The 16,927-nt window shown below is 42.0% G+C and overlaps 1 protein-coding gene across 1 annotated transcript in view; it reads right to left on the bottom strand.

Annotated features, from left to right (window-relative positions):
* LOC104461672 (transmembrane protein 132B-like) overlaps positions 1 to 8,716 on the bottom strand; it is a gene marked incomplete at its 3' end in the record, with an annotated part of 132,118 nt that extends 123,402 nt beyond the window's left edge. Inside the window, exon 1 of the mRNA XM_010073336.1 lies at positions 7,848 to 8,716. Within this exon, the coding sequence (XP_010071638.1) occupies positions 7,848 to 8,704 (857 nt within the window). The remainder of the gene's footprint in view (positions 1 to 7,847) is intronic.
* Between the last annotated feature and the right edge of the window lie 8,211 nt (positions 8,717 to 16,927).

Here is a 16,927-nt window from a genome sequence, read left to right on the forward strand (position 1 = left end):
CCCCCCCAAGCCACTGTGTGTCCCTGAACTTGAAATGATCACTCAAAGACAGGACCCTTTTCTGGACTGTGTTCCCAACCTGAGTACAAGGTTTTAAAAAATAAAAAAAGTGAAGAAAATGTTATTTTGCAGCAATCTTAAATTACCCTTTGTGACACTGTGTTTTTAAGCAGTTTTGTCACCTGAAGGCAACCTTGTATTCATTAACAGAGATAAATGAACTCAGAGCCAAGTGCTCGCAGGCAAAACTCAACTCCTAATTCCATCTTCAATGCCTTTCCCTTCCCATCTCATATCAGCACCAATGTTAATCACGGCAGGGGTAAATAATCTGTTCCTCCCTTCAAGGCAGTAACTACAGACGGGACAGCCCCCAGCGAAAGAAAGATTTGGAGAAGGGCAGCAGCAATGCCCTGTGCAGATGGGAGAGGCTGAACCTTCGGCAGCCCCTTAGATGCAGCTCCTCATTCAAGAGAGATCACCACCCCGCACACCTTTATGGTGCATAGAGGGACTCTGAGCAGATGCAACAAACCAAGGGCATCCTTTTAGCAGGGGTCTCCTCCAAAAACCACTTGCCTCCTTCCCAGGCACGCTCTGCATCACGAGGATTGCAACCACACTCGTACCCTGCTCTCAGCATGACCATGCCACATCTGCTGACAGTGCTCTGCACACCCGCACCTGGCCCTGAAGCAAGCATGGAGTTGTGCAGGAGCTGCCTGGAGTTAATTAGCAGGAGCTGTCATGTCAGAGCTTTCGGAGACAGGGAATAGCCTAGGAACAAGCTTGTACAACCTGAACCATTTAAAAATGTAAAATCTCTTTCCATTACTGTCAAGAAGGCTCTGAGTTTGTGTTGAGTCACATGGCGTATTGGCACCTTCTAAATCCACGGGAAACACTTTTCACATCATCTCCGTTTGCAGAGTATAGCAGTGACTGCTAACACACTGGCAGACAAGTCGGGGCTCCTATTACCAACCTTATTTGTCACACACGTGCAAAATGATCTGATGTATCAAACAAGATGCACTGCCACCAGTTACACACAGCACTGCTCACCCAGTTGTAGCTCGGTACTGCAGAGATGAGCTGCCTGCTCACACACCAACTGACTTAAAATCAACATAACTCACTCTTTTTTTCCCCTCTATAGTTCTGAGTATGAGATACAGCAAATTAATTTACATACCATTGCCACATCCCTTAGCTCTCACAGATGCAGATGGACAGATAAATGAGAGAGCTGTGCTGCTGGCAGGACTGGAACAGAAGAAAAAGCAGTGTTTCAAGGCAAAACAAACACCTTTTCCAATGCAAAGTGGGTCCTTGTTCCAGCTGTACTCAGTGTTCCCCCACCATACATGTGAAATATTCCTGAACTGTCAAAATTAAAAATAACTAGCCGTCAAACTACTCACCTTCTCAGTGAAAAACACTGGTAAAATACACACGCAGGCTAAATATTTTTTATTAATCTAATTCTGTATTTTGTTCAAACACTCCCCCCTCCAACTCTTACAAACATTTCCCTACTCCCGTGAGAGAAGGGAGCACCCTTAAGCCAAGGCTGTGGAGGGCCAGGGAAAGGGGCAGACAGCAGGGGCACTTGCCATAGTCACCCAAAGTCAGCACCACAGCCTCACATCGCTCTCTCATCCTCCTTTACCTTAACACCACCTTAATAACGCCGCAGTAACAAGCAGCTGTGTTCCTGGACAAAGCAGCATGTTCAGGAACCCTTTTGCAGGGCAACAGAAGTCACCATCAGAAAACATCTAAATAAAAAAGAGCGTTTTATCACCATGAGGCTGCAATCCCATCTGGAAGTGCTCCAAAGCCAATATCCAACAGCTAACAAGAGCTTCTTGCTGTCGCATGGGGCTACTGCTCTGCCTGTTTTATTCCTATGAAGAGTGATCACAGACAGCTGATTATTGTAGCAGATAGTTGACCTTTATCTAAAATTCCATTAAAAAGCTTTATTGACTGTAGTCTTGCAGGGTCTTTCAGGATTCACTGGGTCATTTATTCACTGTCGGATATCCATCCGTTTTTAAGCTTTTAGGATTGCACGAGCATTGATGGAGCTATTTTTTTTTTTTTTTGTCACTTTTAACTGTTTTTAAAACTGTATGAGGGAGTGGTTTCTTTTCTTCTCCCTCTCCACTGTTGCTAGGGCACAGAAGGTTATCTTAAAGCGTGTGAAAAGTAGAGAAAGCCTGTCAGTCCGGTAGGACTTTCAGGGCAGGTTGGCTGGTGCACGGGGGTGCAGCACAGCCATGCACAGCCTGCAGGTACCCAGGGAAAATGCCTTTTTCACTTCAGCCAACAGAGCTTCAGGTCTAACTACTTCATACAACATCCTTCTGAAATTTATAACTCCATACCATCATGCTAGGCTTTCAGCAGCTGAAACCACTTTTTCTGGGCCATGTGCCTATCTCAAATAGAGATAAGAAAAATAAAAGAATGGTTCAACCTTTTCTGAAAGAGAATTTATAGAAATGGTTTATCCAAGCTAAAAAAAAAAAAATTCTGGTGACAGCTCCCCCAGGCTTCGCAGGAGTGTCCTGAAAAGATGTTACTCCCTTTCCCGTTCAGTGAAAAAAGAAAACAGTGGGAAGACGACAATGTATGCATGGAAGGAAGCAGGAGATCTGGAAGAAAATTGTGTGAATTTGTCTTTGAGGAACATGTTCTAAGTGTATATACATGGGGACTGAGTTAATGTTCCACAGACATCTCTGACATTTCCAGACTTTGCAGTGCTTGGTATTTTTCATTAATATTACATCTTACTATTTCATATTTTACATTCAATGTACATTCGCAGGAAAAAGAGAAATAACAAATTTAAGCATTCGTTCTGGGTTTATTAAAATCTTTGGGTAAGAACCAAATATTCCCAAGTTGCCAGTAATGCTTTAATTCTGTAATTATTTCTAAATCCGAGCTAGCATTTCTGGTTAATTTCACAAGTACATTTTTTTCCCCTTTCTCAACACTTTCACTTCTGCTGAATTTTCATCTTAAAATGATGCTTCAGTTAATCATTTATTTCTCTCACCAGTAATAATCCTGCCCTGCTTCCCCACTCACACCAGCCTGGTTACAAGCGATGAAGGCCACGCAGAACCTCCTCCTCGCACGCAGCCAGGCTGCATTCCCCACAGTCTGCATGCTCTCATTTTCTATGCATTTCCAGATCTAAAACCTTCTGTTTTCTTTCCCTGGTTTCCTCTTGACAGCTATTGGCAGGAGACATCCTCTTAATGATCTTTTTCTGGCCTTCTAGACGACTGCTCAAACTTCTACAGATCTTTCATTATTAACGCAGAAGCCTTGTAAGTCAGTTTTAATGGCCTGTGCAATTTTTATTCCTTAGCAGGAGACATAACCTCCTCCATATGGATATGTGTTTATTAATATAAATCCTTAATATAATTTTTCTTAGTGAGAATAATCAGTAAAAGCCAAGCGGCGTGTATTACACCTTGTACTGGTTCATCCAAAAATCAAAAAGTATCTTTGCCCTGCAATATGTGGAGTACGGCAGAAAAAAGCAGATAATCTTTTTCCCTGAGGTTGCCTAGGCACCGAACGGCAGCAAGGTTTCTTTGCACGGTCCGGCCATTCCCCTCCAGACAGAGGACCGCATCCCGCCCGCTTTCATTTCTCTACCGTGAGATTCATTACCTGGTTTCAGCCCCTTACCATTATTCCTGGAATATCTCCAATCTCTGTTTCTATTCTGATCGGGCATAAAAGAAGGATGGGTCATTCGTGTTAGGGACGTGTAACGAATGCTGACAAACCCACTTTTTGTCTGTGACTCGACAAAGTGCTATTAGTGCTCAGCCTTCATTAGCAGCACATCCTCGCCGACAGTTTAAATGGAAAGACTTGGAAAACGGGACAAAACTCTGCCATTTATTTATAAAGAGAGTGTCCTGGTTTCTTTCCTATAACCAAGCAGCAATTGTCCACTTATTCCATCAAACGTTTTCCTGCTGTACAAAATGACTCCCATTTTTCTTTCAAATACACCCTTTGAGTCTCAAGATGGAGTTAAATAACATCCACCACAAAAGAAATGCAAACTATTCCCAGTGCTACTGGATGAGATTTCTGTCCTTCCAGTTAAGCAAGAATTGTTTTCTCCTGTCTCTTTTACAACTCCTCCATGTGTATCAGGAGACTTCTGTTTAGTAAGTAGCACAAAAGTTGGTGGCACTCCTTCGTTAGTAATGATTTCCATCTTTCCTCATTTACAATGTTTCATCTAAGTTTGTCAGTAAAGAAGGTAACAGAGATACTCCTGGGCATCAAAAGACAAAAAGTGCCTGAAAATTTGTGACACTGATACATGTATTAGTCCTGCTGGATGCTCAAAGCTGTGCTCCATTTTCCCTTCTTTTTAAGCTAGGCAGCCCGTAAAATGTTTAATCATGGCAACATAGCTCATTTCACCTATCTTTATGGTTAAACTACATTTAGTGGCAACCCACCTGACATAATGGGCAAAATTTATGTTCACAGATGGTAAATTTTACAGTACAGACCAGACCAGCAAGGCCACAAATTAATCTCCAGTGTCATAAGAATTTCATTGCACACATGTATGGATCATCTGTCAACAAAGTGAGCGATATGACTGTCAGGCGCAGCAAAAGCATTAAATGCACACTTGGCCTCCAAATTCTGCCCCTTGACATATCCAAGTCCTTCAGTAACACCAGGCCATGCTGGCTGGATTGCAGCATGAAAAGAAATAAATTCCCCAGACCGCAGCATAACTAGAGCTCCAACTCCATCTTAAATTCTGGTTATTGAATGAAAACAACCAACAACCAAAACTTAGCCTAAGGAGAGTTAACCAGTTTGGATTGATGAAAGGGACTGGAAGTGATAGCTGGAGCTTCACAGAAAACCTGCAGCATTGCCCTGCAAGGCACATTACTGGAAGGATGGGGGTTTAACAAGACAGAATTTTTCAACACAGCACATCCCTGAATCAAGGAACTGTTTCCAATTGCTCTTCAGTTTCCAAGCTTGGTTAAGAATCCCAAACCAAAACGAAGAAGAATCTGCTCTCGTATGAGAACTGAAGTCAGTTTTGCTAGGAAAAAATCCAACATAAAATAAACTACTACACAACACAGCATGAAACAGTAAAAAGGTGCATAAAATTGAGCCTATCTGTTCTTTTTTTGCATACTGTCAGAGCTCAAGGTTGCCATCAAACGCGGTGCTAAGAATGACTTGATTTTGATCTATCGTCTCATATGAGCCAGACTGCTATTCACCCAGCTACACTTATAACAGACATGATTAAAAACAATCAGTTATATTAGGCAAAAATATATTTCCCAAGGCAAACATTCACTTCAATGTCTTTTTCTCTGGCTATAACATACAAATTCTAGGTATATAAAAACCTCCTGGGTTTTTACGTACATTAGCATTGAGCTGAAAAACAGAGAAAGCCTGTGAGGGAAACTGCATATATTAGACGCAGGCACTACAGTGATTTTATGTCCCTCAGCATAACTCCCTGCCTACTATATAAACTTCAGCTGAATAATCTCTCCATGGGCCTCACATATGTCATTCAAAATAATCATAGCAACAGTTGCTGGTCCTCTCTCCATACTGAAGGGTGGGTGAACCATCAGCAGAATTGCATTTTGCCTCTTACTTTCACATTCAACTGAAGGTTAAATAACAATACTTGCAGGTTCTCTGATGAAAAGCACAATGCAAGCAAAGCCAAATAAAAGACCAGACAGGCTAGACCACATAGAGCTGACAGTGAATTTTCCAAGGAAATATTTCTGGGCACATAAAATATGCTGATTTATTGTAACAGAAACATCTCCTGGAGATTAACTGATTCCACACACTTTTCAAAGAAGGAGATCCCCATGGAAACCTGCCTGCCTTCCCAGCAGCTCGGGAGCACCAGGACGCACTGCGTGTCGGGAGAGTGCCGCAAAGTGACTCCTGCCTGCTGGCTGGAGAAATGCAAGTCATGGGGGACTGTGGGAGAAGACGAGGGTCTCAGCAGGAGCCAGGCTCTTGAGGCTCATCCTGGGGCTCCCCAGCTTGCAGGCATTCAACTTCCTCAGTTTCTGCTTCCTTGAAACCCCAGGTTAGTTGCTATGCTCAGCACTTCCAGACTCTGCTTTGCTTTTGAAAGACAGCATTTGAAAACTATCTCTGCAAGAAGTTTTTGTTGTTTTCCTGGACAGCAGAAATGTCGAAACTCTACCCTCATGCTGTTTGTTAAAAGATAAATGTTATTTTAGAAATTCCAAGCATCCTCATCTTAGGTGATCTCTAATACCTAGGGAATTATATCCCTAGTGTGGCAGAGAGAACAAAAAGCTGAGAATTAAGAGCTGATGTTAAATCCTTGCAGAGCCTTAGGCAAATTCCATAATCTCTCTGCTATAGCCATGAGGATCAATACACAACTGCTGAAACCTGACTGTTCCATGAGGTTGGTCCATCTACTGACAGTGTCTGCTGGCCAAAAACACATTTAACAAAGAAAAACCATAAACCCAAGTAAAGACAAGAATAAGCTGCGTTTATAGGAAGACCTTTCCTGACCCAAACCTTTTAAACTCTGGTTAAACCCTATGATATTTCTCACACATTTCCCCCCACCCTGAGTACATCGAAGCGCGTGGGTTACAGAGGACCGTTTCTTCACCTCTGCCTGTGCACTGCGCTATGGACTTCTCCTGATTCACTCCACAATCTGTAAGTTTATTAATATGCATGTGCTATTTCACAAAGCTGAATGATTTGAAAGTGCTGCATAAGGTTTGCTGTCTGTTTTCTCAACATCTGTCCCCAAAGTGCACTTCTGTCATGTTCTGCTCCCATCGTTCTCGGATCAAAAAGTTAGAGGTAAGGCATGAATCTATTTTGAGGCTTGCTGGCACTGGCTGCAACTCCTTCTTTCCCAAGCGTTTCACATTCTCACAGCATATGACACTTTCCAATTACCTTTTGGCCCTTTTATTCCCCAACTCTGGCTCACATTTCTCTCTGAATTTGGTCTCCATGCAGCTCTGAACCCAGAGTCTGACAGCTAAGGACAGAAGAAATATGTAGCACTACCCCTCAGGGTGGTTAGAAATTCCTGAATTCTCCTCTTACAGGCAAATTCACAAGTAAAGGTCAACAGAAAGTCTCAAAACTTAAAAATGAGCCATGCAACAAGCAGTCAAAAGCTTGAGGAAGCAGGATGGGCTGTCTTACAGAAAAACCAAAGACAACTTGCAAAGTTTGGATGCAAATCCTGGTTCTGCCAAAGACTTCCTAAGCAAGCTGAGGCACGCACGTCTCATTTTCACACCTCTGAGCTCCCCTCTGCGCAATGCAACAAAATAGTTCCTTACCACATACGACCTGCACAAGATGTAATCTATGTACTTTGGAAAGATAAGGAAGTTTATAAAAAGAGAAGAAGCTTCACCAAAGAAATGGAGAACCCTCCTGCAAACTAACCAAACATATGACAGCAGTTACCCTGGCTGACTTACGGAGGCATAATTTAAGAGGCAGAATTATGACTAGAAGCAAACAAATTTAAAACAAAAAATAATCATACAAACATTTATAGCTCATATTTTAAAATCAATTGCCATGTTCCAAAAAGTGTCATCCACACAGACAATTCAAGACTATTTATAGTTTTCCCCAGTTGGAGAGGAAATGCTCAAATTCTCCCAGGAAAACACAGAACATAACCAAAGAAATTACACCTGACATCGATTTGTCCCTGTTTGTAGACCGTTTAGCATACAGCACTTTAAAAATTCTCTTACCTTAATACAAACTGGTCTGCTAGAGAGTCCTCAGCCAGGGAAACATGAAAGGTCACAATGTCACCTTCTCTGACTGGGTTGAGTGGTAAGCGGATAACGACATTCTCATCTAGCCTCAGTGAAGACTGTTTTAATTTGTCTTGATTTGGGTAAACAATGATGCTACCAATCCTCTCCATAGCTGGCAAAGCCTTATGTTCATTATCTTGACCTGTATGGATATTGTTTTCCCATTTTTCATCCTCTGGAGAACATTCCCCATCTGCTGTATAAATCTTATAGAAGAGCTCCACAGTAATCCCTTCCAGGGAGGCTGTTTCCTCTGAAACCGGGGGTGGAGGGGAGCTGAACCAACTAGGAGACAATTCCAGCTCCGCAACACATAATCCTAGATGACCTGTCAATCTACAGCTGGCCACAACTTCTCTAGACTCCAGGAAAGCAAACATCTTCACGCAAGGCAACCTCTCCGCAGAATCATAGTCATCCCAGTCCTTCCCCACAATATAGAACAAGGTTTGTATTTTAGGTTTGTTGGAATAGATCAAGCTGTCGATTATGTGAGATTTTAATTTCCAATTAAAAGTGAATTTATTTGTGAAACCAAAAGATGAAGAAGTCAGCATGAGGTCCAAGGGAACAGCCTGTTCAACAGAAAAGGGTCCATACGTGGCATTTAGGACAGGTGGCAGTTTGGCTTTGTATATAAAGAATGAATCCACCCTAGACTGCAAACTGGAGTTCCTTATGATATCCTGGTTGGCTTCTTTGAGGAAGAAGAAAACATCAGCATTGCAGATGTGATAGCTCGCGGGGAGATACGTTGGCAGGTTTGAAAATCTCTGTATGCTGTCCATGATCCCTCCTCGGCTCTCCACCACTGCAGGCCAAAGATAAAAGGAAACAGAAAGACAACTCTAATGTTTGCTTAGCATGCCCCTCAGTTTTTCTCAAAAGCAACGTACTACCAGAGATCAATACTGTTAGCCACAATTATGAAACAATCTGACACAAGTACCATGGAATAACACTCATACACTGAAAACATCCCATTGCATCAGCTGTACAGCTCCCTTTCCACCTTCCCCAATCGAGCATCTACTTGAAAGCCATTAGTCAAGTACCGGATAAAACAAGGAGGAGATTGATTGGCCAGATCCCAATCTAAGCTCCAAAACGTTTTACTGAGTAGTTTTTGTTCTTTTATTGCCAGATCAAACTTAAAACTTTTTCTCATCCATGCTTCAATATACATAAGAAACTGGCTTATTGAATATTAGTGGGCAGAAAACTTGAACATTTTCTTTAGTCCTACATCACTAACACAATGCAATGAGGGGCTGCAAATCTGCATCACTCCCAAGCCACTTTTGCCAGGTCAGTAATTTGGAAGTTAGCAGCAAACTGATAAAAGCTTTATGTTCTTGAACCCAAAACTTTTCACACAAAAAAATATGGGGTTTGATAGAGGTCTCAGTGGGATGGATTTATAGGCAAGAGTGAACTTGAGAGGAGAGAAATCCTTTACATGCAGGTTTGCAGATGCTTAGAAGGACTTTTTTTTGGTTTAATTCCAGAGGAGAATGAAACACATTTGGAAACCACAAAAGTTTCTCTACAACACAATGGTCAATCCTCCAGTCAGCACTGAACAATTTTTCCCAGGCAAGAAAGGATTCCAGAGGGAGGGAGGGATCAAACAGACATCTTTGGTTTGGGCCAGTCTCTAATTAATAGTGAAATATATTCAATCTGGGCTGCAATTCTACCAGAAACAGTGGGTCTTTCAAACTAACAATTCATATGCTCCACAAAAAGCTGGTGAATGCAAGCTCCTGGGACTGCCACAGAAGAAATAAACAGAAACCAAATGAATTAAAATTAAGCAGTTCCATATGCACAGAGATAAAGGAACAATGACAGATCCTAAGGTCAAAGCTCTCGTCTCTTGCTGAAGCTTAGCAGCAATTTTACCATTTGTCAGGACTGGGGAGAGCAGATACACAACGCGACAACCGCACAAACAATTACACCTGTTACAAGCCAGACGACTCAGATACTTACAGCCACAGTTTAGCACAGGTAAAAGCTCTAATATTAGAGCTATTTTTTCAGGTTGTGTATTTTGAAGCCTACACTTATCGAAGACAGATCCTAGGGCAAATCTCATCCATTTGACTTTGCTCCACTCTTGTTCACAGTTTAAATTCTGCTCATTTATTTTCAATGGCTTGATATTATCTACGCTTGTTTAAATGCTTCTCATTTCATCACAATACTTCTGCCTTTACTTTTGCTGTATATTTAATTGTGTCAAGTTTTTTCTGCAGCCATTGGAATATTCTTTTTGGGAATGAGTAAATATGCAAAAATATATAAAAGCTTAAAAAAATCCTCAGTAGTAAACAGTTTCAACAATCTTCTCTCTCACTACTCCACATGGGGATCAGATTGGGGTTTCCTCTCAGCTCCACAAGCAAAACCAATTGCAGAGCAGCTGCCATGCAATCGCCCAACTTGGGTGTCCTCTCATTTCTTATACCCACACGTAAACATTTCAGCCCATCTCTCATAACACACCAGCACAGCCAACACCTTCTCCCAGCTCCATGCAGCCACGGACCTGGCCACCCAGCTGAGATGCAGAGACCCAGATGATGAGAAACTTTCTCCTCCCTTCCCCATGTGAGCACTGAGCTGGGCCAGCTTGCTGGGATATCAAAGGGGACAACCAATTTTCTAGTGGAGAAAATTGACTTTATCCCTTCCCTTCCACATCTCTTTTCATTCAGATGTGAACGACGGGCAGCTGGCACACTCCCTGAAGCATACAGAAACTGAAGACCCCAACTGTCTATGGGAAGTCACAGGGTGAGAGTGGGAACAAGCAATTCTGGAAGAAGACAGAGGTAGTCTCTCTGGACAAAAAGCTAGCCAAGCTACAAGCAGTTTAAGAGGCACAGGAGACAGACCACAGAAAGCAGTAGGTGCTATACAACAGAGATGGACACCGCTGACCGTTAGGAACAGGCACAGGAGGCTGCACAAGGCAAGGAACCCACAGCAACCTACAACAGGGATGGAGGCAAAGAGCAGAGGCTGGTGACCACCATTTAGCAGGGGTCAGGCAATGCCCCACTGCTGCTTGCTGTGCTGCTCTGCTCTGGGGCACCCCCAAGGCTTTTATCACACAACTGAATAACAAAGTGCTCAGGAAACACACTGCGGGTCAAACCTCATCCCGCTCGTAGCAGGAGGAGAATGGACAAGGGAGAAGACCAATGCCAATTCCAGAACCAAAGTCACCAAGGGATGTTTTAGCAGCTCCGTTACTGCTCTATGGAACACCTTGACATGGCATGGCTTGCCGTGCCGTTGTGCCATTGCACAACTCAGTCACTGAGAGGGAACTTTGCTCCTGTGAAAGCCAAGGCAGCAAGGGGAGGAAAGGTGGTGTTTCTTTCCTGAGAAGTCAAATGCAGACAAGCACTTTCCTGGATTATTTGTAGATAAACTACATTTGAAAGCAATACTTCTGAGAAGTTGCATTTATCATAAAAAATTGTGCAGCCATACAGATAAGCAAAGGACACAGAGAAGCAAGAGTACCCTCCGATTTCTGGGAGAAGAGCTAAAATTTGCCTTCTCCCAAGACACATTAGATTGCAGAAGAGATTTAAACGCTGACATAGTTCCTGAGCCTGAAGAGGAACCAAAACCGAGGCGAGGCTTAAATGCATTGGTGTTTACATTACAGGACTTCCTCCGCCCCCCTCCTTTATGCAGATATTTTATTTCTCTCAATCAGTGATTTACAGGAAGTTTAAAAGGTATGTTTTTCCCTTTCCTCTGTTTCATTACAGTGGCAACATTCATTGCTTCTTCGCAGAACTAGTATGAGGACTAGGATATCAACCTGCTGTAACTCAAACAGAATGAGACACAAATTTTGTCTGAAAGCTTATATGGGAAGCCATAAACACCAGTAGACAGGGCTGGGCTTTGTCCTAGAACCAGCCTGCAACAAAATATGATATCTGAATTTAGCAGCATTTTATGGCACTGTAGGAACATCTAAAAAGAAATACTTCATGCAAGGGCAGGCCAACACCCCACCTTTTTAATTTCAGCACGTCAGCACCACAGCATCAATCTCCTTACAGTAACAATCAGACACATTTCCAGCTTTCTGGTGTGCAACAAAGTGACTAAAAAAATCACCTGCTCCTTTAATAAGCTCTCCAGTCAAATAAAAAATGGGCAGAATATTAGAGAAGAATGTGGGTTAGTCATAATTATGTATCAAAAGGGAGCAAGAGTTGAGGAAAACTAGATGGAGGCCAAATGAGCATCTCCAGAGTGCAGTGCTATCTCAAAGGCCAAACACAGCCTGTTTCTCAGACTACTGTGGCATTGGGGGCGTTGACCCCTAGAGCAACAGGTCAACTTGTAAAAATCTCATCACTCACCCCTCTCTCCAGGGTCTCTCATAGCCCGGTTCATCCTGCAAACTCAAGAGTAGAGACAGAAAGGAAACACCCTTCTGATATTTCTGAAGAGAAGAGAGAGAGGAGGCCATAACCGATCACACAATGCTGTGCTTCAGGGAGATGCCCCTTCCTGGTCCCTATTCTGACCAGCTCAGACCTCAAATGAAGGTTCCTTTCTGTTGTCTTGACAATTTTTTATTTAACCATAAAATTATCCATCGCTTTTGTTTTTAATCTTGCTTGACCCTGGACTGATGCCACAAAACGCAGCACAGGACTAAGGCACACGCAAAGCCACAGCCATAGGTCACACTGTGCAATAAAAATCTGCCATTTATGAAACTCAAGGTTTCATCCAAGCTACTTTTCTTAGATTTCATACATTTTAATAAGAAGCAAAACAAGTATCCTACTGGAAGGTAGTGCTGGCAGTGGTAGGTCAGCATTCAAAACTAACGCATCTGTGTTAAGCTGTAGTAAGAGGAAAGTCTTTACAATTCATCATTTTGTAACCAACAAGGAAAATGACTCCTGTAGGAGCATAAATCCAAATTTCACATTCAAAATATGCAACTTTTTCAACATCCTTTTGCTCCGAAAACAAACAAGAAAGCCAATCCTGCACCTGTGGAAAAACTGTGAAAATGTTAAAATTCATCTTTCCTGCAGCATCATCAGAATTGTAGCATGAGCTCATACAGACACTCCTCTTTATAAAAGAGGAATAATTTCAAGTAGTGTGGTGCCAGTAAGTACTATGATGTTACCCATGACTCATACAGAAGCAATCAATGGCTTGTCTGTATAGGAGAAAAATCACCAGCCCTTCCCACCAGCCCTCACTAAAGACCATAAAGACCAAACTACACATGTACATTATTCCACTATAAAAATGGCTCTATTCATAATAATTATTTTGCTCTGAAAATGCAGGCATTATCCTTGAATAAAAACACACTGTGTCCCAGAATAGGGTGTCTACACAAGGAAAGCTATTCTGTAACTGATAAATTATAGGAGAATAATTAATTCTGGACCAGCTGTGTAGGTCACTTTCTACCATGCATGCAAGGGGCGAGACCTGGTGCTGTTTAGGGACCACAGCCCAGGTTTTGTGCAAGGTGATTTGGCCTGGCTACAGACGGAGAAACTCTGACTCTTAATCCTGGCAGCAGGAAAATTAGGAGGATGATTACAGTGTGAAAGTCTATCATGAGTTTAGACCTCATTTGAGCACTATGAGTAGGATAAGTTTGGGTTGTGCAAGGATTTAAGAAGCCCAGATGAACACCCGCCTTGTGCTCTTCCTGACTCATTCAAAATTTAATAAAATTACCATGAAAGGAGGATGTCACTGTTTACTTCCCACATTCAGAGTCCATCCTGTGACTCATCTCCTCAGTTTTACACCAGGGAGGAAAAGGAGGAGAAAAACCCTCCACAGTCCCACTGAGGAACAACTTCCATCCCCTACCATTCAAAAACAAGCTTTACTCCTTCAGTACTAGAGGCAGTTATACAGTGAACCACACTGGCACAGGAAAAAAACCATAATAACAAACAGTCTTTTCAACTGTAACAGAATAATTTGAAGATATAAATGACACTGCAAGAAAGAGCTAAGAAGAGTTCTCAATACTTTTTGAACATTAAAATCAGCCCAGAAGCTGTCAACATATAAAAAAATTGCAGCATGAGAAAAGATGATAGGATCCCTTTAAGCTTTTCTCATTCTCTCTTCTTCTTATCCTAGTTTGATGTAGGATAGAACTTGATGTAGGACTCGCAACCAGTTTACACCCATTACATTCAATCTTGATTACACAGTTGTGGAGACAGAGATTCACATTGCAATACACTGCTACTGGAGCAGCTTGTTTTGAAAGACAAGAAAAAGGATGCAATTTCAAAAAAAAAGAAGTCTATTTAATCTGAAGATCTAAAACTGAAGAGAGGTTAATTAACTTCTGTAGGCTTGGGACAATATCTCTCATACTTATCTTCAAACGTCTCAGCCAAACTTTTGCTACCCAAGCTTCACTGCAGCTACACGTTCTGGCCACCCTCCGCAGGAGTCAGTCCGTCTCATTTCAGATAGGTATCTGAGCCCAGCACATACTCCAGCCTCCCCTTTCACTAAATCACAGAAAAGAGTATCTCCAGAATTCATTCATCTTCCCTAGACACTTATCTTAGGGGTGATAAATCACCCTTGGGAGGAGCCTATTTATATCCGTTAACTCGATTGCTAGAGGTGCCAGTGCCGACCTGTGTGCTGGAGGTTCAGATGTCTATGGGCAAAGGAGTCCTGACCCGTCAGATCTGATGGCTCGCTGTTCACTAAAGCTTCTCTTCCCACTCCACACACCGATGTTTGCCCATCACTCTGCTTCCAAAAAGCTTGAAAGCAACACCTTATGCCTCATAAATCTATTGTCTACTAAAATACATTTTTCAGTGCAAAATTAAACCATGCATATGAACGAAACCCCTAATCAGGCCACAAGGTCTGTAATAAATTGTATTATCATGTTCCAAAGCAAGTCAAGTGCTTTGTCTGTTTACCATTGCCAAAAAAATTGAGTTGCATGTGGAAGTTTCTGAGCTGGTGCTTACTACAGTTTTTAGCTTCCATGCATTTTTGCACAGTCACGCATACTGAAAGACATACGTACAGCAAGGCCACCTACAGATAGTAATAAAACCATACTGTCTGAAAAGCTGCCTATAAATCTTATTAAAGTAATCCCTTCCCTGAACCCAGATTATTACATTCACCTTTATGGTAGAATAAAAATTAATTTTCTCAGCTATAATAAGTGTATGATAAGAAGGCATCATTTGGGACTAAATAAAGATTATAATTAACTCCAACTGAATAAATCTAAATTTAGCTTGGACTAGCAATTTGTTTGCATACATTTTCCTCTACGACTGAGTGAATAGGTACAGCAAGATTAGCATCCCATGCCAGTCCCAGCACTGCTGGCACAAAAAGGAGTGAGGCAGAGTGTAATCCAATACCCAAAAGGCCTGAAGATTAATTCAGGATTCTCTATCAGCAAAAGTTTGGAAAACTGGAGAAAAATAAAAAGGCTCAAAACCACCATTAGTCCAGCAAGGAGAGCATGTGAAGCGTTGGACTCCAGAGAGAATGCTGCTCGCTGCACTCCCTAAATCAGCATTGTGCAAAGACAGGACCTCTGTCACAGGCTGCTGAGAGCATGTTTAGGGGAAGCATCCTCTGTGCTTGCCTGATCTTACTCTTTCCTAGCAGGTATCTGCTTTTGGATGCTATCAGAAAAGAGCTGCTGGGCCAGGTGGATCGGTGCTCTGACCTGGTACAGCCATTCTTAATCTGTGCTCCCTCATCTGCCACACTTCAGAGATGATCCCTAAAGCACTTCCAAAATAAGACACAAGCACCTGCAAGTACACAAACAAAACGGAGGAAAGTAAATGCACCAAAGACACAAAGTTTACCCTGATTTTTTTTACTTAGTTGAAAATAAAAACCCTTAGAGCAGCACTATACCCAGCAGATTAGAGATTTTTTTTTTCCAAGAAAAGAGAGGCTCTGCTTACAAAAGGTTTAGGAACTGCCTTGTTAAGCCACTACCTCATTATTTGCCATTCTCTGGGAAGATCATTGTTAATAACTTTATTACTGGGAAGGAAGAGTTCAGGCTTGTTTATCAGAATAGACTACATATTTATCCTAGCCAGGGAATAGCATGCAACCCAAGCAATAAAGCTACGGTGCTTCCTCCTCCAATTTCCATGTTAGCACATGCAGACATTGGATTTGCCTGCATAAGAAGATTTTATCGGGTATAAAGCTACAGCTGAACCATTATCATTGCAGCAGAATGGTTCTCCAAGCAGTTACGTTTATTTCCAAAGACTGGAGTTCTTTTATCTTCAAGGTGACACAGTCTGAAACCAAAAAAAAATTTTTTTTAGGATGAAATAAGAGTATGTATGTTATGCACTACACCACTATAACAACTTAAATTCACCTGTTGTGAGGGTTTAACTTTCCTGGACAGGACACCCTTCTGCTGCCCCAGCACCACCATTTGTTTTTAAGAACTACCAGACTTGAGCACAATTCCTGCCCAAATATGAAACTGCCCAAAATTATGCTGTCCAAACCTGAGGAACACAAATTAATTCCTCCTGAATCATTAACACTGCCTGTTATAGTTAATTTTGTCTTCTAAACCAAAGATCCAGCATCTCTATATGATATAAAGTGGAAATTTCATTCCACCAGGGAGAAGAGAGATCCCCTTTCCTCCAAATGCTGCCATCATGTCAAGGCCTGAAAAGACCTGAGATACAGGACATTAAACCTGTGACATCTGTAACAGCAAGAAGGCTATTTCAGGGAAGTTTTACAGGCTTTTATTGCTCCCTCTGAACCCTGCACAGCAGGAAAGATGGTAACTAAGGCACCTGGTTTTATGGGCTGGAGCAATAGAAAAAACAGTCACAATAAAAAAATTTTAAAAACTCTCTAAACATCCGTAAAATAGCTTTTCTTGAACCATACTGGGATGGTTTCACCATCTGTGAGTAATATGCCCA

The sequence above is a fragment of the Pterocles gutturalis genome, unplaced genomic scaffold (assembly GCF_000699245.1).
Source record: "Pterocles gutturalis isolate BGI_N339 unplaced genomic scaffold, ASM69924v1 scaffold12197, whole genome shotgun sequence".
NCBI classification, from domain to species: domain Eukaryota; kingdom Metazoa; phylum Chordata; class Aves; order Pterocliformes; family Pteroclidae; genus Pterocles; species Pterocles gutturalis.